General features: G+C 41.6%; 2 protein-coding genes across 8 annotated transcripts in view; one reads left to right on the top strand and one right to left on the bottom strand.

Annotated features, from left to right (window-relative positions):
* The window catches only part of PRPF18 (pre-mRNA processing factor 18), a 53,240-nt gene extending 40,307 nt beyond the window's left edge, over nucleotides 1-12,933 (top strand). Inside the window, 7 exon segments of the mRNA XM_066233065.1 lie at nucleotides 55-168; nucleotides 8,063-8,142; nucleotides 8,144-8,192; nucleotides 10,255-10,323; nucleotides 12,063-12,129; nucleotides 12,132-12,196; nucleotides 12,895-12,933. Of these exon segments, the coding sequence (XP_066089162.1) occupies nucleotides 55-168; nucleotides 8,063-8,142; nucleotides 8,144-8,192; nucleotides 10,255-10,323; nucleotides 12,063-12,129; nucleotides 12,132-12,196; nucleotides 12,895-12,933 (483 nt within the window).
* Nucleotides 12,934-22,085: 9,152 nt separating this feature from the next.
* FRMD4A (FERM domain containing 4A) overlaps nucleotides 22,086-25,309 on the bottom strand; it is a 681,483-nt gene continuing 678,259 nt past the window's right edge. For 6 of the 7 annotated variants that reach the window (XM_066279107.1, XM_066279109.1, XM_066279111.1 and 3 more), the window contains one exon: nucleotides 22,086-25,152. In XM_066279107.1, coding sequence (XP_066135204.1) covers nucleotides 25,050-25,152 — 103 coding nt within the window. In that variant the 3' untranslated portion in view covers nucleotides 22,086-25,049. The remainder of the gene's footprint in view (nucleotides 25,153-25,309) is intronic. The other variant, XM_066279106.1, reaches the window with a different exon arrangement.

Genomic DNA, 25,309 nt, shown 5'->3' with positions numbered 1-25,309 from the left:
TTACTATTACTAATAACATAAGGAATTACTACTATGTTTTTGTTTTTTTAATAGGTTATCAGAAGATTGAGAGAAAGAGGAGAATCAATCAGACTGTTTGGGGAAACTGATTATGATGCTTTTTAATGTTTAAGAAAAATAGAAATCCTCACACCAGAAGTTAACAAGGTAAGAAGTCAGAACAAAGCTAGCAGAATATCACTGTCCCAATAAACTAGAATAGTATGAGGTTTGACAGAGTTTGACCAATTGCATTAAACACAAAATGGAAACTGTAGCCAGATTACTGCTGTTTAATGTAAGTTTTTTAAAAAAATTAAATTTAATGGGGTGACTTTGATCAGTAAGAGTACATAGGTTTCCAGTGAACCTCTCTACACCATTTGAACTATTGATTGTGCTGTGTGCCCATCACCCAAAGTCAAATCATTTTCCACCACAGTATATTTGTCCCTCTTTCCTCTCACCTACCTCCTCTCCCTGGTAACCACTTAACTATAATCTATGTCGATAAGTCTCAGTTTTATATTACATGTATGTGTGAAATCATATAGTTATTAGCTTTTTCTGATTTACTTATTTCAGTTAGTATAATGTTCTCAAGGTCCACCCATATTGTCATAAATGGCAATACGTCCATCATCATTTCTTATGGCTGAGTAAGTATTCCATTGTATATATGTACCACATCTTTATCCAACCCTCTATTGAAGAAAATTTTGATTGTTTTCATATCTTGGCCACTGTGAATAATGCTGTGATGAACATGGGGGCACATGTGTCTTTGCATACCAATGTTTTCAAGTTTTGGGGGTAGATATCCAGTAAAGGATTAGCTGGGTCATATGGTAGTTCTATTCTTAATTTTTTGAGGTACCACTATACTGTTTTCTATAATCCCTGTACCAGTTTACATTCCCATCAGCAGTGAATGAGGGTTCCTTTTTCTCCACAGCCTCTCCGACACTTGTTATTACCTGTCTTGTTGATAATAGCCAATAACAGATGTGAGGTGGTATCTCATTGTAGTTTTGATTTGCATTTCCCTAATAGCTAGCGAAGATAAGCATCTTTTTAAATATCTGTTTGCCTTTTGTATGTCTTCTTGGGAGAAGTGTCCAGGTCGTCTCCCCATTTGCCAGTTGGATTGTTTGTTTGTTGTTGAGCTTTATGAGTTCTTTACATACCGTATTCCCATGTATAAGACGCACCTTTTCACAAAAAATTTGGGGTCTAAAAACTGGGTATGTCTTATACAGCAGTTGTAGATTTTTTTTTTTTTACTGACATTCCCCACTTTTTTGCGCTTGTTTTGCACTCATTGAAGAAAGTGATTTGTCATCAGACACAGATGAGGACAAGCTAATGGATGGGAGTTTTGACAGTGATAAGACAATGATGACAATGTTGAATTTTATGATGAATAAAACTTGAGTCGAAAAACTTTTTTTTTAATAGGGACAGAGAGAGAGAGTCAGAGAGAGGGATAGAGAGGAACAGACAGGAACGGAGAGAGGTGAGAAGAATCGAGCATCAGTTTTTTGTTGCGACACCTTAGTTGTTCATTGATTGCTTTCTCATATGTGCCTTGACCGCAGGCCTTCAGCAGACCAAGTAACCCCTTGCTCGAGCCAGCGACCTTGGGTCCAAGCTGGTGAGCTTTTTGCTCAGGCCAGATGAGCCTGCACTCAAGCTGGTGACCTTTGGATCTTGAACCTGGGTCCTTGGCATCCCAGTCTGACGCTCTATCCACTGCACCACTGCCTGGTCAGGTGAGTTCAATAACTTGATATAATACTTTTTTTTTTTTTTTTCAAATTTCAGTCCTCCAAATTAAGGTGTGTCTTATATATGGGAATGTCTTATACCTGGGGAAATACTGTATTTTGTATGTTAACTCCTTATCAGAACTGTTTTTTGTGAACATCAGTTCCTAAATGGTTGGCTGCTTGTTTGTTTTCTTGTCAGTTTCTTTTGCTGTATAAGAAGCTTTTTAGTTTGATATATTCCCATTCACTTATCTTTGCCTTTACTTCCCTTGCCTTCAGGGTCAAATTCATAAAATGTTCTCTTTGACCAAGGTCCATAAGTTTAGTTCCTGTGTTTTTTTCTCTGTAATTTATTGTTTCAGTTCTTAGATTTAGATCTTTGATCCATTTTGAATAATTTTTGTACATGAGGACAAACTGTAATCTTTTATTCTTTTGTATGTGGCTTTCCAAATTTCCCAGCACTACTGAAGAAGCTTTCTTTTCTCTATTGTGTGTTCTTGGCTCATTTTAGATTACTGGTCCATATATATGTGGTTGTATTTCTGGACTCTTGATTCCATTCCATTGGTTTGTATGTGTGTTTTTCTGCCAACATCATGCTGTTTTGATTATTGTGGCTGTGTAGTATAATGTGAAGTCAGGAAGTGTGATACCTCTGGCTCCATTCTTTTTTCTCAGGATTGCTTTGTCTATTTGGGGGTCTTTTATGGTTCCATACAAATCAGGTGGCTCTTTGTTCTATTTCTTTAAAAAATGACATGGATATTTTGATGGGAATTGCATTATATTTGTATATTGTTTTGGGCAATATAGCCATTTTAACTATTGTGTGTTGATTCTCCCAATCCATAAACATGGAATATTTTTCCATTTTGTTGTGTCTTTTTCAATTTCTTTTAATAATGATTTGTAGTTTACAGTATATAGGTCCTTAACATCTTTTGTTAAGTTTATTTCTAGGTATTTTATTTTTGTTGTTGTGATTGTAAAAGGAATTTTTAAAAATTTTTAGTTCATTTTCTGAATTTTCATTGTTGATGTATAGGAAAGCAATAGACTTTTATACATTGATTTTGTATCCTGTGACTTTACTATATTAGTTTATTGTTTCTTATATTTTTTTGGTGGAACTTTTGGGGTTTTCTATATATAGGATCATGTCACCTGTCTCTAAAGTAATACCTTTACTTCTCATTCTCAATATGGCTGGCTTTTATTTCTTTCTCTTGCCTGTTTACTCTGGCTAAGACTTCCAGTACTATGTTGAATAAGAGTGGAGAGAGTGGGCAGCCTTGTCTTCTTGATTTTAGAGGAAAAACTTTCTGTTTTTCACCATTTAGTATGATATTGACTGATGGTTTGTCATATATGACTATTATGTTGAACTCCTTTCCTTCTAGACCCATTTAACTGAGTGTTTTAAACATAAATGGATGTTGTGTCTTACTGAAAGCCTTTTCTGCTTCTATTGATAGGATCATATAATTTTTGTCCTTTGTTTTGTTGATGTGATGTATTACATTGATCAAATTTGCATACATTGAACTACCTTGTGCTTCTGGAATAAATCCCACTTGATTGAGTTGTATTATTTTTTTAAAGTATTGTTGTATTCAGTTTGCTAGTATTTTGTTTATGATTTCTGCATCTCTTTTCATTAAAGATATTGGTCTGTAGTTTTCTTTTTTTGTATTGTCCTTGGAAGGTTTTGGTATGAGGGTTATGTTGGCCTCATGAAATGTGTTAGAGAGTATTGCTGCTTCTAATTTTTGGAAGACTGAGAGGATAAGTACCAAATCTTCTCTGAATGTTTGGTAGAATTCACTATTATAGCCAATGTGGCCCTGGATTTAATTTTTGGGGAGTGTTTTGATAGTTGTTTCTATTTCTTCCCTTCTTAGGGTCTTTTTAGGTTTTTCACTTTTTCGTGACTCGGCTAGGAAGGTTGTATAGTTCTAGGAACTTGTCCATTTCTTCTAGTTTGTTGAATTTGGTGGCATATAATTTTTCATAATACAGTATTCTTTATTTATTTATTTATTTATTTTCTGAGGTTGGAAACGGGAGGCAGTTCGACAGACTCCCACATGCGCCTGACCGGGATCCACCCGGCATGCCCACCAGGTGGCGATGCTCTGCCCATCTGGGGCGTCGCTCTGCTACAACCAGAGCCATTCCAGCGCCCAAGGCAGAGGCCACAGAGCCATCCTCAGCGCCCGGGCCAACTTTGTTCCAATGGAGCCTTGCTGCGGGAGGGGAAGAGAGAGACAGAGAAGAAGGAGAGGGGGAGGGGTGGAAAAGCAGATGGGTGCCTCTCCTGTGTGCCCTGGCCTGGAATCGAACCTGGGCCTCCCGCACACACCAGGCCAATGCTCCACCTCTGAGCCAACCGGCCAGGGCCCATAGTACAGTATTCTAGTATGGTCCTTTGTATATCTCTGGTTTCTGTGGTAATTTCTCCTCTTTCATTTCAGATTTTGTTTATATTAGTCCTTTCTCTTTTTTCTTTAGTAAATCTAGCCAGGGGTTCATTAATTTTATTGATCTTTTAAAGAACCAGCTCTCTGTTGTATTACTTTTTTTCTATAGTTTCTTGTTGTTCTCTATATCATTAGTCCTCTGATTTTACTATTTTCTTTCTTTTGCTAAAGCTGAGTTGCCTTTGTTCTTCTTTTTCTTGTTCTTTTAGATGTAATGTTAGGTTGTTTACTTGGAATCTCTCTTGTTTCTCATTATAAGCCTGTAATGATAAAAACTTTTCTCTTGTTACTGCTTTTGCTGCATCCAAGAAGTTTTGATATTTTGTGTTGTCATTCTCACTTGTCTGTATATGTCTTTTGATCTCTGCTTTTATTTCTTCTTTGACCTAGTAATTTTAAAGAAACATTTTGTTTAATTTTTACCTTTTTGTGGGTTTCTTTACTTCCTTTTTGCAATTAAATTCTAATTTCAAAGCCTATGGTCAGAGAATATACTTGGTTTAATTTCAATCTTCTTGAATTTGTTGAGGCTAGTTTCTGTGGACCAACATATAGTTTATCCTTGAGAATATTTCATGCACACTAGAAAAGAATGTATAATCTGATGCTCTGGGATGAAATGTCCTGTAAATGTCTATTATGTTCATTTGATTTAGTGTGTCACTTAAGGCCAATATTTCTTTATTGATTTTCAGTTTGGATGATTTAGCTAATGCAATCAATGGTATGTTGAGTTCTCCAAGTATGATTGTGTTTTTGTCTGCTTCTATTTTTAGATCTATTAGTAGATGCCATATATATTTTGGTGCTCCCTGATTCAGTGCACATATATTAAGAGGTGTTATGTCTTCTTAATACAGTGTCCCCTTTATCTTATGAAATGTCCATTTTTGTCCCTTGTTACCTTTGTTGTCTTGTATATGTGCTGTCGAGTGAGCACACCTTTGTTGTCTTGAAGTCAGTATTACCAGGTATAATTATGGCTACACCCGCTTTTCTCTGGGCATTATTTGCTTAGAGAATCATTTTCCATCCTTTTACTTTAAGTCTACTTTTGTCCCTGCAGCTTAGATATGTCTCTTGAAGGCAGTATATAGTTGGGTTTTGCTTTTTGATCCAATCTACTATCCTATGCCTCTTTATTGGTGGGTTCAAGTCCATTTACATTTAGGATAATTATTGATGCTTGAGGATTTCCTATAGCCATTTTATGTTTCGTTTTCTGGTAGCTCTGTGTCTCTTCTGTTCTTTTCCTTTGTGTTTCTATCAGATGTTTTTGTTAGGTGGTATTCCATGCTTCTTTCCTCTTACTTCCTCTTTTCTTAAAGCTATGTATTTCAGTTTTGGTTTTTTCATGGGTGGTTATCATTAGCTTATTAAGAATATTTTTTTTATATATACATGAGTCCTTTGTCTTTTGAGTGCTTCTCCACTCCATCCTCCTTTACTACTTCAGCCCTTTATCTTCTCTCCTTTTGTGTGTTTGTTGTCACAGATTGTCCTTGTTTATATTGTAAACTTGTTGGAGCTTTTACTTATAGTTTTGTGTTGTTTTGTTCTTTGTATTGGTAGAAAAGCCATTTCTTGCAGTGGGTGTTTTCTGGTGATAAATTCCTTCAGCTTTTGTATGTCTGGAAAAGTTTTTATTTTTCCTTCATATTTGAAGAATAACTTTGATGGATATAGTATTCTTGGCTGGTAATTCCTTTTTCAGTACTATGAATGTTTGGGTCCCCTGTACTAGCTTATAGAGTTTTTGCTGAGGAGTCTGATTTATGATGGGCCCTTTGTGTGTGTGTGTGTGTGTGTGTGTGTGTGTGTGTGTGTGTCAGAGAGAGAGACAGAGAGAGAGACAGATAGGGACAGACAGACAGGAAGGGAGAGAGATGAGAAGCATCAACTCTTCATTGTGGCACTTTAGTTGTTCATTGATTGCTTTCTCATATGTGCCTTGACTGAGGGGCTCCAGCAGACTGAGTGACCTTTTCCTTAAGCCAACAACCTTGGGTTCAAGCTGGTGAGCTGTGCTTAAACCAGATGAGCTCATGCGCAAGCCGACGATCTCAGGGTTTAGAATCTGAGTCCTCTGCATCCCAGTTCGATGTTCTATCCACTGTGCACTGCCTGGTCAGGCAATGGGCCTTTCTTTGTATGTTAAGTTCTTCTTTTCCATAGTTGCCTTGAGGATTCCCTTTGTCACTGAGGTTTGTTTTGTTTCAATTTGTTTTAGTGAGAGAAAGAGATATGAATAGACAGAAAGGAAGGGAGAGATGAGAAGAATCAACTTATAGTTGTGGCACTTCAGTTATTCATTGATTGCCTTCTCATATGTGCCCTGACTAGAGTGCTCCAGCCGAACCATTGACCCCTTATTCAAGCCAGCAACCTTGGATTTCAAGCCAGCAACCTTTGGGCTCAAGTCAGCAACCATGGGGTCATGTCTGTGATCCCATGCTCAAGCCAGAGACCCTGTGCTCATGCCAACAACCTCAGGGTTTTGAACCTGAGTCCTCAGCATCCCAGGCTAATGCTTAGTCAACTGCCCCACTGTCTCATCAGACTTTTTTTCTTTTTGTTTTAATAATTGACATCTTAATGGGTGTGAAGTGGTAGTTTATTGTATTTTTTATTTCATGTCTCTACTTACTAAGTGATGTTGCCTTCGTTTTCTTTGCTTGTTGGCTGTTTGCATGTCTTCTTCTTGTCAAGTTCTTTGCCCATTTTTAATCACACTATTTGTTTTTTGTTAAGTTGTAGGAGTTTCTGTATTCTGGATATCAATCCTTATCAGATACATAATTTGCAAATAATTTCTCCCTTTCCATGGCTTATTTTTTTCACTCTATTAATAGTGTCTTTGATGCATAAGTTTTTAATTTTACTGAAGTTCATCTTATCTATTTTTATTGTTGTTTTCTGTGGTATTGTATACAAGAAACAATTCCCAAATACACTGTCATGAACTTTTCCTCCTATGTTTTGTTCTAAGAATTTTACAGTTTTAGCTCTTGCATTTAGGTCTTTGATCCATTTTGAGTTAGTTTTTGTATGTGGTATAAGGTCAGGATCTAGCTTAAGACTTCTATTTATAGGCCGTGGCCGGTTGGCTTAGTGGTAGAGCGTTGGCCTGGCGTGCAAGAGTCCTGGGTTCAATTCCTGGCCAGGGCACACAGGAGAGGTGCCCATCTGCTTCTCCACCCCTCCCCCACTCCTTCTTCTTTGTCTCTCTCTTCCCCTCCCACAGCCAAGGCTCCATTGGAGCAAAGTTGGCCCGGGCGCTGAGGATGGCTCTATGGCCTCTGCCTCGGGTGCTAAAATGGCTCTGGTTGCAACAGAACAATGCCCCGGATGGGCAGAGCATTGCCCCCTGGTGGGCATGCCAAGTGGATCCCGGTCAGGCGCATGCAAGAGTCTGTTTGACTGCCTCCCTATTTCCAACTTCAGAAAAATACAAAAAAAGAAAGAAAAGAAAAGACTTCTATTTTTATTAAATGGTCACAACTGGATGTGAATAGAATGTGGAATTTGCTGTTATTAAAAATGTGATAGCCTGTGATAATAGAGGAAACACTAGTTTTATACTATTGACATTTCTGAATGTTTCAGAGTTCAGAATAATCTTCAAGTGGTTCTCAATGATGGTGTTATATCATTTATGTTGTAATTTTGGTGTAGTCATGAGAGAAGGCAAGTATAGTGTTACGATTTACTCTGTCATCTTGACTAGTGTTCTAAAATGGTATATACTTATTATTAGTAAAAAAAATCAAGTGAAACTTCATACAAGGTGTAATTTTTCACCTTTCTTAGGGATTGAGGAATGATCTAAAAGCAGCTTTGGATAAGATCAATCAATAATACTTCAATGAATTTGTGGGTGGTCAAGAACCTTAATGATTTGCAAGTTCATAAAGAAAACACCACAATTGAAGAGTTAGAGGTAATCTCGACACCCACTTTACTTCATTTTCTGTCATACCTTTCATTCCCTGGAGCAAGTAGTTGAGTTCATCAGATTGCTCAGTTCAGAGCACAGTGTGGCCTTTGATCTTTACACAAAAGCCCTTCTTTTGTTTCATGTTTCACTCTCCTTTTTCCTCATTCTCCACTCACATACCTCTGTTTCCTGACTTTAAAAGTAGTCATTCTAATATGTATTATGTACACTGTTTTATTTTTTGGTGGTCTTCTAAAACCAGTAGCGTTTGTGCACATGTGTTTTTGATTGGTATTTACATTTAAATGGTATTGTACTGTGAAATTTTTTACTCCGTTTTTTGTACTTCAAACTGTGATTTTAATATCCATCCTTGCTGTCTTATGTACAGCTAAACCTTTTCTTTTAACTGCTGAGTAATAAAAGGTCAGCCGAAGGGGGAATGAATACACCTGAGTTCAGACAAGAAAATTTTATTGAGGAGTTTTCTGCTGGGCTGACTTCTAAGGAAGTAGTCTCTCTAACATGCAGGGTTAAATAGGGAACCATTGGGTGGGGGCTATCAGGCGTTAAAGGAATGGGGAAAATGCGGTTTTGGCCGTGGATGTAAGCTTTACCCTTAAGAGGGTTACAGGTTAGTCCCATATCTGAGTTGGTCAATAAGGATGTTAGGAGCAGTGATCCGGATCATCCTGTTTGTCAGAATTCTTTTCATTTACTAAGGGAGGAGGGGGTTAGGGACCCTGGCTGCAAACCAATCAAGTAATAGTTCATAATAGCATTCACTACCTTTTACTTTTGTTCTCCTCTAATGATGGACAACTAGATTGTTCCCAGCTCCCTATTACAACAGACAACTTTGTGATAAATAATCTTGTACATCGACCCCATGAACCCAGAAGTGGGATTGCTGGGTTTACATTTATTCAACTTGTCTAAGTACTGCTAAGTTGCTCTCTAGAAAGAATGGCCGTACTAGTCTGTACCCCAACAGCAGGGTATGTCTCACATCCTACATCCCTGTCAACACTGGGTAGTCTTTTGCTTTCTAATTTTTGTCAGTATGTTAATGTGGGGTGATAATGTAATCTCAGTTAAAGTGAATGTTGTAGTATCCAAATAACTAGCTTGAACAAACGATATGGCTTAGTTTAAAGCTCTTAATACTTAAGAAAATGCTGAGTGTTAGTTTTCCTTTTCCTTTCATCATTCCTTACTCTATCTGTAGACTAGTTTTTCTGGAATAATTGATGTGAGCAACCAGTTCTGGGCTTTCTTTTTTCTTTAGCAGCTTTTTGAGAAATTGTATACCATACAATTTACCAATTTAAAGTACATAATTCAGTGGTTTTTAGTATATTCATGGGGTGGTACAATTATTATCACAATATAATTTTATAATGATTTTGTTGCCCTGGAAAGGAATCTCCTGTGCATTAGCAGGCATTTTCCTTACCCCTCTTCTGTCTTTTGATTCATAAAAATAACGTGTTTTTGCCTCACTGGTGGTGGCACAGTGGTTCAAGCGTCCACCCACAATGCTGGGTTTGCTGGTTTGAAGCCCCAAGGTCGCTGGCTCTGAGCACAGGCTCATCAGCATAGGGTCACTGGCTTGAGCAGAGGAATCATCCACATATTCCCAAAGCTCACCAGCTTGAGCCCAAAGGTCATTGGCATAAAAGGCTCAAGGGTTCTGGCTTGAACAAAAGGACACTGGCTCGGCCCTTGTCAAGGCACATACTAAAAGCAATTAATGCACAGCTAAAGTGAAGGCAGCAATGAGTTGATGCTTTCACCCTTAATCTCCCTTCCTGTCTCTCTCTCATTCTCTATCTTTCAAAATAAATAAATAAATAATAAAAGATAAAAAAATAAAAGATAACATGCTTTCAAAATTTAAATGGCAAATTGGTGTTTTTCAAAAAATTTATTTAGAAGTTCCTTTAGGCTTTTAAATATAAATGGACAGTCTGTGTAATGAAGAGCTGTGTTTAGACTAGTGTTGACAGCATACATATTCCAGTTTTGCTTTTTATTCATGAGCGGGAGCATTGTTTTTCTGCAGGCCCTGGGAGAGTCTTTAGGAAAAGGTGATGATCATAAAGACATGGACATCATTACCAAATTCCTTAAGGTAGATACCTTTAGGATAAGAAAGGAAGGCATTTTGGTTGGTTAAGAACCGTTCTTGTATTTTGGGATGTCAAGGACTAAAGACGGGGAAGAGAAGCTCAGGAAGCCCTTCTGCATGCACACTGTTGGGGACACTGCTGTGCACTTGGACACGGGTTATTCGAAGACCGTGTATATTTATGCTCCTCGTGGCACTTTCTTTAAAGCTGACTTATTAATGTTAACACAAAGGAAAGAATTACAGCAGTGGAGTGAGCACGAAGTTTGGGGAGTTCTTCTATATTTATTTACAACCTCTGGCAAGGAGTGCTGTGCGCGGAGAGTGCTAGTAGCTTCGGAGAGAGGTGATGACATAAGGAAAGGAAGGAGGTAGGAAGACATTGGCAGTGATAAAAGCAGACACATCAGTGACCTTTCAGAGACTGTTCATTCTCACAGCTCTGTGGAGAGCTGCTTATTTGTGCTGTGAAATGCTCATTCCACCTTTCTTCTCGGCAGTCCTGTCTTCAGTTTAGGTAGAGTGTTTGCAAATCCCAGGTTCATTTCAGCATGTATTTACAAATTATTTGTGTTTGGTCACGAGACTGAAATGCAAGATGCTTTTACCTGCATTTACAGGTTAAGAACAGCATATTAGTCATCAGGATTCTGAATCCATTCAGGAGATGATGTGGAACTAGATGGGGCACGGAACTAGCTATGAACTAGAATTTTCTCCTGGAGTGACGTCTCTCCTTACATAGAATGGTACAGGGACTGCACTGGGGGGCATGTTCTCAGCCTTCCCCGTCTGTCTGCCTCTAGTTATGAACTAGAATTTTCTCCTGGAGTGACGTCTCTCCTTACATAGGATGACACAGGGACTGCACTGGAGGGGCATGTTCTCCTCAGCCTTTCCCGTCTGTCTGCCTCTAAGGTGCTCTTTGGACAGGGGAACCGAACCCAAGGGGCCCGGTGGTCGTTTTCCGGGGTGGGGTCGGGAGAGGGTATGGGTCAGCATTTCTTTTCTGTTCGTTCCTTTCTTTCCTTCTCCTTTAGTTAGGCACTTTAGTGGGATTTTAATTGATTATTGTCTTTACTGCAAAATACTTAGGGGTTGATTAAATATCACAGCACACATAGTATGGCTGGTAATCTAGGTGCAGTGAAGTTTATATAATAGAAATACAAGTAATAGTTTATTTCTACCAGTTAGTCATGTAATTTGGTCATTCTTTTTTAGGGGGAAATGTATTATTTTTGAGCTAGGAATGTGTATAGAATAGAGAAATATGTGAATTGTCAAAAGCACTACTTCAAACCAGCCATTACAGAATAAGCAGGTATAGTTGACTACTTAAATATTAATGGATGATATTGTAATCAGTCAGGAAATTTACACTAAGGAAGATAATACCGTATTTCCCCATGTATAAAATGCACATTTTTTCAAAAACTTTGGGGTCTAAAAACTGGGTGGTCTTATACAGTGGTTGAAGATTTTTTTACTTGTATTTTTCATTTTTTGTGCTTATATTTGTGCTCATTGTTGTAGATTAGTAAAACTTGAGTTCAGTAGCCTTATGTAATGCATTTTTTTTTTCAAATTTTGGGCCCCCAAATTAAAGTGAGTCTTATACATGGGAATCTCTTATACATGGGGAAGTAAGGTAAATATACTGTTTTGTGTACTAAGAACCTTTATAACTTGTTCAACCACTGGGTGTCATTGTAGTCTAAATCTAGCCCTTCCTTCAACAGTTCCTTCTCGGTGTTTGGGCTAAAGAGCTGAATGCCAGAGAAGATTATGTGAGGCGCAGTGTGCAGGGTAACTGAACAGTGCTACTCAGAAACAGTCCTGTCTCACACCCCTTTTCAGAAAGCTACGGAAAAGGGTGAGCTTTCCCAAACATTTTTTTAAAAACTGATTTTTAAAAAATAGAATACAGGCAGTCTCCAGGTTACAAACGAGATAGGTTCTGTAGGTTTGAAAATGTATTTATGCTTGACTAGGCAGTGGCATAGTGGATACAGTGTTGGACTGGGACTCAGAGGACCCAAGTTCGAAACCCCGAGGTTGTCAGTTTGAGCACGGGCTCATCTGGTTTGAGCACAGCTCACCAGCTTGAACCCAAGGTCACTGGCTTAAGCAAGAGGTCACTCGGTCTGCTGTAGCCACCTCCCATCCCCCCACCCCCCACTCCTCCAGTCAAGGCACATATGAGAAAGCAATCAATGAACAAACTAAGGTGCCACAAGGAAGAATTGATGCTTTTCATCTCTCTCCCTTCCTGTCTGTCTGTCTCTATCTGTCCCTCTCTCTGTCTCTGTCACAAAATAAAAGAAAAAGAAAATGTATTTATATGCACAGAAAGGTTAAAATAAATACTATTATGACAAACATCTGTGTATGTTGTATTTAATAGGTAAATATATCTGTTCCAACTTACATACAAATTCAACTTAAGAACAAACCTTCAGAAACTATTTTGTTCATAGCCTGGGGACTGCCTGTATATATAATTAGAATAGATGTAGTCGGTCACTACACACATTTACTCTCAAAATTAATTATGCCTTTTTTCTTTTCCAGAATCTTCCTGTTGATATTAAAGAATCTATAACATATTAAATGTGAAGTACATTACCATGCATTGGAATTATGGTTATGAGTCTATTTAGGTTGTGCACATAACGTGTTCATTTAGTCTGGGAGTGCTTTATGTAGGACGTTTAAGAATATACATGAGGTTGATTTGAATTATCCTAAAAAAGGAACAGTTTAAATATATTGCTCACAAAAATTAAGGGATATTTCAAAATGAATATGAAGCGATGAAATATCCCCTAAGTTTTGTGAGCAGTGTACATTTGTGTTTAAATCTGGTATTGACAAACCTTTCCCTAAAGGATCCTAGGTCTCCGTGGCAACGACTTACCCCACAGCTGCAGAGTGAAAGCTGCCTGCTGGTGTCCCAGTAACACCTCATTTATAAAACCGCAGGTGGCCTGTGAGCCATAGTTTGCTTACTCTTGGTAAAGGTATAAATCCAAACTTTTCTTTTTTATTTTAAATCTTTTTATTTTATTTTGTAAATTTAATATGATTTCAAGTCTCCTACTCAATATAACACCCTCAACTCCTTGCATTGTGCCCCCATCCCCATGCAAAGTCTCTCTGCATTCCCATTTCACCCCCTCTATTTCCCTTCCCCCTGCCTCCATCACCCCTCTTCCTCTGCCAGTTATTGCCCTGACTTCTGTATCTATGTTATGTATATATAATTTAGCTGATCCTTCACCTTCTTTGATCCCAACTCCTCATCCCCCTTCCCTCTAACAACTGTCCTTCTATTCCTTGTAACCCTGCCTCTGTTTCTATTTTGTTCCTCAGTTTATTGTGTTTATTAGATTCCACATATAAGTGAGATCATATGACATTTGTCTTTCTCAGCCTGGCTTATTTCATTCTCTAGGTCTATCCATGCCATCACAAAAGGTAAGATTTCCTTCTTTTTCACAGCCATGTAGTATTCCATTGTGTATATGTACCACAGCTATTTTATCCATTTGTCCACTGTTGGGCACTTGGGTTTTTTCCAGATATTGGCTATTGTAAACAATGCTTTTGTAACATAGGGTGCATATCTTCTTTTGAATTAGTGTTTTCAGATTCTTAGGACATATTTCTAGAAGTGGGATAGCTGGGTCATTTGAACAAGATAGAGACTATAGTATTGGAGAATGTCTCAGAACTGGGGTTCCATAGGCTGTCCCCCAGTGTCTCTCCCTGGGCCACCAACTTCACCCCCTCCTCACATGACTCTAGTCTTCGCAGCCCTCCTGCTGGAGCCCCAGGTAAGTGGCTGGAAACAAGATTTTCTGCACTGGCCCTTTAAGATGGAGCCCGCATCTCTGAGAGCTCCTGTCTCTTTCTCACAGACAGAAATCTTGGCTCTTTTCACCCCAAATGCTATCTGGGTGCCTCTTCTACACTCTGGGGGTCTAGGCCAGGGTCCTGGCCTGGGGTTGAGGACCCTCCCCTCTCAAGGCGACCTTCCCTGCAGTCAAAGTCCCTCTGAACCCTCAGCCACTCGCTCCTGGGAGCCAGCAGCCCTGTTTGTGTCTCCGCCCTACCTACTAGTCTTGGTGTGGTTTCTGTGATTCTTGGTTATAGACTCCTCTTCATTTAGTCCAAAGTTGGTTTTTCAGGATGATTGTTCTTAAATTTAGTTGTAATTCAATTTGGTCCTGGGAGGTAGCAGTTGGGACGTCTGCCTACTTGGATGTCCATTGACATCTTGGAATCTCCATCCTAAACCCAAACTTTTCTATGTTAAAATATTTGCTAAAGTGGTAATTGCAAAGTCATTTAATGAAGTAATTAGTGTAGTGGTTAAAGCATCAACTTGGAATGCTGAGGTTGCCGGTTCGAAACCCAAGGTTTGCCCGGACAGGGCACATATGAGAAGATATGAGAAGCAACTACTACAAGTTGATGCTTCCCGCTCCTCCCCTACTTCTCTCTCTCTTTCTTCTCACTCTAAAAAAAATCAATAGATAAAACATACCAACAAACAGTGCAGTGTGTGAAGTGTGCTGATCTTCATTTTGAGCTCAATGATTCTTGATATGTGTAAATATACCAAAATGTAAAACAAGACCTAGATGCAGAGCACATCCAGCAGCATCCCAGAAGTTTCCTTCATGCCCCTTTGCAGCCTGAACTGTCCTCTTCCCATCAGACCAAAACAACTCATGAGGAAACTTTCTTAAAGTTGACATGCTAAGATCGCATTTTTTTCTGTGACTGAATTTATAGAGCAACTTGAAACCTATGGTTTTAGTAAATGAGGCATTCAATGTAAAATAAAACTGTTAAATGAAAACATTTTAAATTGTTTTGCCATTAGAGTAGAGCCAAGGGTCGGGAACCTATGGCTCACGAGCCAGATGTGGCTCTTTTGATGGCTGCATCTGGCTCGCAGAAGATCTTTACTAAAAAAAAATAATGTTAAAAATATAAAACATTCTCATGTATTACAATCCATTCATTTCCTACCCTCATGTTCATGGTTGCGGGTGGCTGGAGCCAATCACAGCTGTCCTCCGGGACAATACCAGATTTGTATTGGATAATGCGTAACTTACACAGGTCGTTGTATGGCTCTCACAGAATTACATTTTAAAATATGTGGTGTTCATGGCTCTCTCAGCCAAAAAGGTTCCCGACCCCTGATCTATAAGGTAATTGAAGTCATTGGTATAGAAATTATTGCTTTAAGAAAATATGTATAATAAAAAAAAGGAGACTTGGAGAACAGGGAGATTAAGTAGCATATAAATGAAGCCTGCAAAGGTGAGCAGTGGAAGGCAAAGAGTCTGGATATTGTCAGGAATGGCTCCTCCATTGAGCCCCATGGGGATGGGGATCACATATGCCCTCTTTTCTGTGATAGCAGCACCTACCCCAGTGCCTGGCTGGTAAGCACTCCATACATAATTCCCTAAACACAGACAAATGTCAGGCGGGTAGGAAAACTACAAATTGCATTGGCTATGGCACCAGGTGACTGGGGCTGTGTGCCTGCAGGCAGGCAGGGAGTGAAGCAGTGAATGGCTCGTGAGAAAGTGAGGACAGGAACTGAGGGCTTCTCTTCCCAGACATTTGGCTGAGACGTGAGATGTGGTAGTAGGTAGAGGGAGATACACGGTTAGGACTTTTATTTTAAGATGAAAAAATATGAGTGTATTTATATGTTAAAGTGGCCAGGCTTGGTTTAGGGAAAAAAGAGGCATTTCCTTCACTGGTTTCTGTCTTTATGTTTTGTAGGTATAATTTTAAGGTTCTTGGCAGGTGGGAGGCTTGTGTGTGGGGGGAATGAACCGATCTCATCTTTTAGGTGTTTGGCTCAGGGGCCAGCATTTGATCTGTTCGCACACAGGGCGTGGGCCCCGTGCAATCGTCCCGATCGTCCCGATCACCCGGCCTGCAGAGCCCTCACTGCTGTCAGTCTGGCTGCTGTGCGGGGTGCACAGTTTCGGGGATCACCCGGCCTGCAGAGCCCTCACTGCTGTCAGTCTGGCTGCTGTGCGGGGTGCACAGTTTCGGGGATCACCCGGCCTGCAGAGCCCTCACTGCTGTCAGTCTGGCTGCTGTGCGGGGTGCACAGTTTCGGGGATCACCCGGCCTGCAGAGCCCTCACTGCTGTCAGTCTGGCTGCTGTGCGGGGTGCACAGTTTCGGGGATCACCCGGCCTGCAGAGCCCTCACTGCTGTCAGTCTGGCTGCTGTGCGGGGTGCACAGTTTCGGGGATCACCCGGCCTGCAGAGCCCTCACTGCTGCCAGTCTGGCTGCTGTGCGGGGTGCACAGTTTCGGGGATCACCCGGCCTGCAGAGCCCTCACTGCTGTCAGTCTGGCTGCTGTGCGGGGTGCACAGTTTCGGGGAACACCCGGCCTGCAGAGCCCTCACTGCTGTCAGTCTGGCTGCTGTGCGGGGTGCACAGTTTCGGGGATCACCCGGCCTGCAGAGCCCTCACTGCTGTCAGTCTGACTGCTGTGCAGTGGTGCACAGTTTCAGGCTGGATTATGGGCCAAAAGAATACAAGTGGGTTTTTTTTGTCCTTTACAAAAAAATAATTTATAATTTGGAAATTGGCCTGTGCATTATGTTATAGCAGATTTTAGAAGTCTGCATTTGATTTTTGGGCTGTTTAGTTTCTCTTTTCCCCAGGGACTTGAGCAGGAGTCCCCAAACTATGGCCTGTGGGCTGCATGCGGCCCCCTAAGGCCATTTATCCGGCCCACACCGCACTTCCAAAAGGGGCACCTCCTTCATTGGTGGTCAGTGAGAGGAGCACTGTATATGGCGGCACCGCAAAGCACGGGCGTCGCTCACGTACAGTACTACTTCCGGTGACGTGGGACTCTGTGCATCAGGGCTCCGGAAGCACGTCATATCACTTCTTACGGCTAGCAGTGACAAATATGGAGCCTGACATTGACCATCTCATTAGCCAAAATAGGCCCATAGTTCCCATTGAAATACTGGTCAGTTTGTTGATTTAAATTTACTTGTTCTTTGTTTTAAATATTGTATTTGTTCCCGTTTTGTTTTGTTTTTTTTACTTTAAAATAAGATATGTGCAGTGTGCATAGGGATTTCTTCATAGTTATTTTTTATAGTCTGGCCCTCCAAGGGTCTGAGGGACAGTGAACTGGCCCCCTGTGTAAAAAGTTTGGAGACCCCTGGACTTGAGGTTGCTAGTAAGCTGACCAGCCACAACTCAGATGTGAAAGGCTAGTATGCTGGTCAGTAGATACTCACCGTGAAGCTGTCCTTTCTCGGCGCCAACCACACTGCTACTCTCTGCCTGGTGCTGAACGTCTGCAGGCCACACTTCTTCGTCAGCCGGCTTGGTTTTAGGTGGCTCCAGTAGTAAGCACACGAGAGACTGGGCCGGAGGAGGGCGGAAGTGATCTGCTGTTCTCCGTTAGCTTCTGGTCCCTAACAGGCATGACACAGCTCAGTGACGAGAATTACTTCCTGCAGGAGTTGGTGCAAGTTCACAGGCTTTCCACTTGTTCAGCTTCATCGTGCCACTCAAAGCTCACAGCAGCCTCCACCGGGAACCCTCTGGAGGTTTGACCTTGGCTCTGTGGCATCGTGCCAAGGTCCCAAGGCACCAGTGCCAGCCGAGCAACGTCCATTCCTCAGGTCTGAATCCCAGCTCCACAGGCCGTCACTCAACCGCTTCTAATCCTGATAATCCCGTGTCTCTGTTTCCCATCCTTAAAAGCGGTAGCTGTTTCCTGTGTTCGTCACCTCTGTGACATCTCAGTATCTCCTTTGGCTGTCACCTCTTCACTATCTGGCTAACAACAATTTTTTATCAAATCTTTGTTAAAATAATTGGTGTGGGTTTGGTCCCCTGATACAACAGGCAATCAGATTTGCAGCTCTGGAACAAAGAGAATGAAAGCCAGGTCCTGTCCCAGCAACCCAAGTTCAAATCCTTGTTCCGCTAGCACGCATCAGCATGACATGGGGACTTCCCACATTGCGATGATTAGATTGTGCAGTTCACTATGTACAGGGATAGCTGAGGTTACAGGAAAACGAGCATTTACCTACTGTCTGGTCACTAAGTCCTACCCTGTCCCTCACTCCTTTATTCTGCTGTTCCTCAGCCTTTTCAAGGCATCATCCTATTGACTCCTTTTTTCTGCTTTCTCAGTACCTTCCTGGCTTCTCTTTCTTTCTGGTCCATGTAGATGCCATTGTCATCCTTTTAGTCACTGCCACTCTCTTACCCTTTTGTCCTTTTGCCACACCACACTACAAAATCGGTGTGCTCCCCCATACCCTGGCTAGTAAGTGTCAGGAGGGAGTGCAAAGCCACCAAGTGTCCAGTGGCAGCTGGGCCCTAAGTGATGCCTGGAATATGTTTCCATCTTCATTCCTCAGGCTATATAACCTAACCCTCATCACTCGGCTTTGTCCCGACCCTGCCCTGCCAGCCCTGACCCTCCCACTGGGGGCGTGGCCTCACCTACTTTTCTCACACCAGGTGAATATGGAGCAAGCTTAAGGTTTATTCACCTCCACACCTGCCAGCAGTTCTCCTGACTTGACTTGAGAAAAAAGTCCCTCCTCCTTCTCAAAGGCTAAATCGTCCACTGTCTCTGCTTTCTTATCACTTCCTACTGTCTTAATATATATATATAGTTTACTTTTTCTTCTCTACTTCCCTCCGCCCCCAAATATAATATCAATCTCTTTAATGAAGGGACTTTACATTCATTAGTTTTGCTGAAGGCATGAAGTGTGAGAGACTTGAAGCGTGAGAGATGTGAAGTGTGAGAGGAACAATCATGGATGAGTCCAAGACTTCTGGTTTGAGCAATGAGGGCTGGAGTTGCCCATAACTAGGCGGAAGAATGCAGCAGGTTTGGAGGGGAGGCTCAGAAATTCAGTCTAGACATGTTATCATGTTAGACATTCGTGTGGAGAGGTTGAGTAGGTAGTAGTAGGGTATATACGTTTCAGAGAGAAGGTGCAGGATGTAGAGATAACCTTTAAAACCATGACTTGAGAGGCGGGCTACAAAAAGAGTGCACATAAGGAAGAGAAGCCCAAGAACTGAACTTGGGTCGCCCCACTGCTAAGACGTCAGGGAGATAAAGAAAAACCACCACTGGGATTGGAAAGAAAGAGTCATATACTCAATGGAGGAAAACCTGGGATCCCAGAAAATGTTACCATAAAAAGCAAGAGGGATCAGTTGGTAAGTCACGTAAAATAAAAACAGTTGGATTTTAGCTTTGTGGGGAATCATCTTTGACCTTGGCAAGAATGATTTTGGTAGACTGGGTGGGGAGATGAAAGCATGATTGGAATGAGTTTGATAGAAAATGGTTCTAGGTTGTTGGGGTACAAATTATGAAGAGATAAAAAAGGGTCTCATAAAATATCTTGGGGGGCAGTTATAAATGAATGGGCTGTACCAACCAATCTGCTCAATCTGCTGAACTGTAATCCGGGCCCTTCAGTTCTTGCCCGAATAGATATTGACTGTGCTGGGAGCATGGCTTTGTGCCAGGCAGAGTTATACCCGTTATGCTCCTGCGGGTTCTTGTAGCTTTTCCTTTCTGTCTCTCTGACCAATCATCTCCTTGAATGAGGAATCTGAGAGATCCTGTTTATGCACTTGACATCTTATCCTTGGGACTCATTTTAATCTCCTCCTTCTGTTTAATGTTGATAAACTGATTTCCCCCTATGTTGTGGTTGTGTGCCTATTTGTCTAATTCTTCAGAGTGGAAGCTCTGCAGCACAGACCATGCAGTGAGTACCTTGAACTGCAGCCTGATGCCTGCTTGCAAGCCCTCGAGAGAATTTTATGTCTGAGCTTTTCTGACTTGGTTTTGTGGGAGAGAGAAAGGCCTGGCTATTTCTAACGCTTTCTTCTGGAGTTTGGTGGGGGATTTTTGGTGTGTGTGTTCTCTAATAACCAAGATAACTGCTTGGAATTGCTTTGTGGCACTTCATAAGGGGGCGGTGTGTGTGTGGTGAAAGGCAGGAAGTAGTGGGGAAGAAATGGAAAAGTCCCAGCTTCCTGTGGGAGTTGTTTTCATGTAATAGAGCCCACTGAGTAGATACTAGATTTATTTACTAAACTGTGACATTGTCCTGTAAAAGACTTGTAGGAGATCCTTGTTTATTTGAAATTAGTGTAGATTATCTTGACACAAGAAAGCTTTAGTTGCTTTCCCAGGGAAAGGCTTAGGAAGTATAAAATTCTGTCTCAATGAGCTCACTTCCAGACATGCTTTATGTTCTCAGGGATTGCACTCATTTTTGGCAAGGCCCATTCTGGTGGCATCCATCTGGGGAGGGCTTTTTGCCTAGGGATGTTCTTGGTTGCTAAATTCTAGCTTTCTGCTGGTTAACAGATGCATGTTGGGTTAGGTTAGGGGGCAGGGGTTCGACTGCGGCCAAGTCTCTACTGAAGTCAGCTGGTGACCGTTTTGCTCATAACCATGAGGCTGTTTGTATCTGCAGGTCCAGTCGGCTGTTGCTTTGGTGATACGAAGTGAAGGGTCGGTGAGAGAGTTTGAGCTGTGGTGTAAGCAGAGGTGAACAGCTGTGGTGGTAAAGAGGCTAAGCATCTCACCCTGTGCATTCGACACAGAACCAGGACCCACACGGAGACAGGCTATGCTTGACTTTCAGAGCCCAGGGAGTCTCCTCCACCGGGGCTAATTGGTGGGAACAGTGCCCACACCTGTGACATGCTGCATGTGTATGGGTAACAATTTGTCATGAATAGTGATATAAGTACTAAAATAGCATCCTGAAAAGGCTGATCTCCAATCCACATCCTTTTATGGAGTAAGAAAAATACATAATTGAGAATATGTAATCTTTGTATAAGTAACAAAAGGGAAATAGAATAAGAACCTCTACTAAATGAACCACATTCATCTACAACATCAAGACAATAAAAATAGCATCTGTACAACAGACAAATGGATAAAAACGCTGAGGTACATATGCACACTGGAATATTACTCAGTTGTAAAAAAAGAACAAAATCTTACCATCTGTGACAGAATGGATGGACCGAGATAGAGGGTATTACAGTAAGTGAAGTAAGCTGGGTAAAGACGGATAACGTAGGATTTCACTGATATGTGGAGACTAAAGCACAAAATAAATGAATAAATAAAATAGAAACAGAATTACAGAGACCAGATGGATGGATGCCAAAGGGGAAGATGGTTGAGGGGTTAGATGAAAAAGGAGAAGGGACTAAGAAGTACAGATTAGTAGTTACAAAATAGTCACGGGCTGTACAGCACAGCACAGCACAGCCCAGGAAATGTAGTCAACAATATTATAACAACTACCTATGGTGCCAGGTGGGCACCTGGAATATCAGGGGAGGGGGCCTGTGTGTAAACTATATGGTTGTCTAACAGTTATACTGGACACCTGAAACTAATACAGAATGTTGGATGCAAACTGTAGTTAAAAGATAAAATTAAAAAAATTAATAAAATGAATAGCACCTATAGATGAACTTTAAAAAATGACCTTAGTGAGGACACAAGCACCCGAGTTTCAGATTCCTCGAGCATGCCGAAGCATTCGTCCCTCAGAAACAAAATCTCCAAGAAGTAACTGAGAGCTCTTCATTTTAAAAATGCTTTAATAAGTGTCAACAACACTGTTTTGCAAAATGTAAAGGTACTATACAAATTCTTAATACAAAAAGAATAAATTAAAAGCAGATTTATTTTTAATTCTGCAACTTTGTCTACAACATACATCTTCTTCATTGATTACAGTTGAAGAGAATCCAGTAAAATCATTTTACATGCTCTACAGTCAGTCTCAGGAGCAACCTAATCCTTTCCCTCCCATTATTAAACTAGAGTCCATTTTACACAACTTGTAATAAACTATTAACAATGTGTAAGAAAAACTTTACACCTAGTTAGTTAAGCAGTAACTGGTCATCTGATAGCACCTGGATGGGTTTTGCTATATTTAGAACTAAACTAATACTGAATGAAAACAAATTCAAATTTTAACATCTCCAACAATCACCTCCATATAATAAAATAAAAAACTCCACCTGTCTCATAACAAAGTCTGATTGATGTGTTTTCACCAGTCTTCTTGCTAAACAGGCAGTTTCTTACACGTATCCACAGAATCCAGTAGGGGCTTTGTATCCGACCAGGGGCTTCCTAGTTCCTAGTTTCATTTTAAAGAAATAGGGATCTATAAAGAGCTTGCAAGTGCTTGTATACTATATTGTTTCCCACCACACTGATCATTCATCATGTCAGTCTCAAAGGACTAATACTTTGTCACTTTGTAGTCACTAAACACAGCTAAACAGTAAAACCTGTTTTACTTCATCTCTGTCTTTACTACCAGACTCTCATGATGTTTGAACTGTAATCCCCCTCCCACTCCATTCCTTTCTGCCTCCCGGAATCCAGAACCCGGGTGTTTAGAAATAATTTTCATTTCTCATTCCTTGTAGACCCATTGGGCTAAAAGCTTGACCCGATTGACTTCAGACTATTAATGTCAAACTACTGTATGTTGTGTAACCATGTTACCTTTTCTATTTCCCCTTTGACTTTTCCTGTTGCACATAGGTCAGTTTGATTATCCACACATCAGCTTTTGGGCGAAGAAAAAAAATGGCCCGATGTATAATGCTTCCAAGTGGGGAAGGGAAAAAACTCTGCTGTTTGTGGCTTTAACCATCAAAATAAGAGCAAACAAAAAACAAAACAAAAACAATACACCCTCACCCCAACCAACCCCCCAAATCACTTAGTAACATTATAACCAGTTTTATTTAGACTGCAGGGTTTACCTTAAAGTGTTCTGTGAATATTAATCCCATTCACAAACTGGTATCAGTAACCTAGCCTCCCACAGAGCCTCCCCGACCAGCCCTGCATTGTCCAGAGGGTCCCAGACTACTGAGTCCACAGGCTTTGCCAGCTGCAGCAGAGGCTGCAGGATGGTATTTTGTTTAAGGTCCATCCACACCCTCCTGGTCTGGTGGAGTCTATTATTCTTGGATTCCATGTACATGAATAACGAAGATTTTTCTTTTTATGTTAAAGCTGACTTCAGTCCTGCTTTCCCACAAAACTATCCCCTCCCCGGCTCCTGTCTCTGGCTGTACAATGCTTTTCGGATAGGAAGTCATTAAGAGTGAGAAAAAACAGCCCGCCACCCACTTGCACCAAAAGCACAGCATGGCACCTCTGTGGAGACCGTGTTTATACCTTTTGAATAACCCAAGTAAGAGTGTGCACTTGTTACTATTATAAAAGTAGTTCTGAGGCCTTTGAAGATTGATGGCTTTCCAGTTGTGTATCAAGCGTAGCTCAAAACACATGTAAACGTGCAGCTCCCAAACCTTTTTTGCTCTTCTTTCTTCTTTTGGTGGCTGCAGACAAATGTGGTGCATCAAGGTGGCTGACGATGCTGTAGGCACACGGGCGTCCTGGGAGTTGGCATTTTCTCCAGCCCTGCTCTGCCTAGTAGACACGGGAGTAAACTCTTCCTAAGGGCATAGTTGGGTTTTTTGAATAAGTGACACATTGGTAACTGAGGTCAGATCTGAGCTCTTTGTCACACAAGTGCTACCAAACATAAAATGAGCCACAACAGTTAAACACTTTGAATGAATTGCAGTGTGCTTTTCCCTTGGTTTCCCATAAAAAATATAATGAAACACCTTGTGCAAAAAAATAGTATACAATTTTACTGGTTGTTTTAATGAGAGAGAACCACTTTTGGCAATCACTGCCTGCCTTACATTTCCTACAAATCCCCAGAGGAGAGCAGCCCTGTCTTGGGCTTGGGAGCAGAGCAGGGCCAAGGGTGACCACTGTTCCCCACAGGCCCGGCTGCTCCACGTCTGACTCACGGAGCTCCAAGTCAGCCCCGCCAGCCAAGACCCCGCTGACCTCACCATCACATCAGCTTAGTGTTTTAGGCTCTCCGTGGAGAGGTGACCGGGAAGAGAAAGGGATAGAGGGGAAACAATTTACAAATGGTTGACTTTGACTCATGGTGTCTTGTAGCAGTTCAGAATTTGAGATTTCATTGCACAAAGAATGTCTTCCTCTTGGCCCCTCTTATTTTTCGTGTGTTTTTAATCTTTTAAATCTTTGGCAGCATAGAACCGACGATGACCCTCTGATGCATCCTTTCTCATTCTCCCCACTCCCCCAAGGAATGTCTGTGTCAACCAGGCATCCCATCAGGCAGCCTTCTCTTGAAGTGCTGAGCTGGCCGCCAGGGGGCAGGCTGGCCCAGCTCAAGTGTCTTCCCGGATCACTGGCAGTGAGTCTCCTTTCCTGCTCTCTGTACAGTCTCCTGTCCACAGGAATCTGATGCCAGCCAGCCTCTCGGATGGCTCCTGGCCTGAGGGCTGACATGGCAGGGGGCAGCCACCAAGGTGCTACTGAGGACAGGTGCCTGGCTTTCTGTGGGCAAGAAAGCCCTGGGACACACAGTGGGACCGGAAACGTCCAGAATGTCTCCTCAGTCAGGCTTCCGAGTGTGAGGGGATGCGGAGACAGGAGAAAAAGTGCTGAGGGCTGAAGCTGGTGCAGGGTGCCAGTGCTCTGGGTAAGGCAAACGAGAGGCAGTGAGGTGATCTCAGGATGGCGGCGAGGTGGTCAGATCGAGGCCGCTGGCTCACACGAGGGTCCCGGGCTTGGCTTTCTCCTGCCCGCACCACTGGACGTCAGCTAGTTCTGGATAGAGGGAGGCATCCAGGAAACAGCCATCACTGTAGCTCCTGCAGGGAGGCCAAGGAGAGGACACGGTGAGTAGGGAATGGCCTCTAGCAGCCTGTGTTCAGAAGTGTGTGCTCATTTATGTGGGTTTCATACTCATCAGCAGTGTTCCCTGTCCACAGAACTAGGCCTGATGCCATACTGAGCAGGCAGAAGGCT

The sequence above is a fragment of the Saccopteryx bilineata genome, chromosome 5, assembly GCF_036850765.1.
Source record: "Saccopteryx bilineata isolate mSacBil1 chromosome 5, mSacBil1_pri_phased_curated, whole genome shotgun sequence".
Classification (NCBI taxonomy): Eukaryota; Metazoa; Chordata; class Mammalia; order Chiroptera; family Emballonuridae; genus Saccopteryx; species Saccopteryx bilineata.
This window is presented reverse-complemented; position numbering and strand designations above follow the sequence as displayed.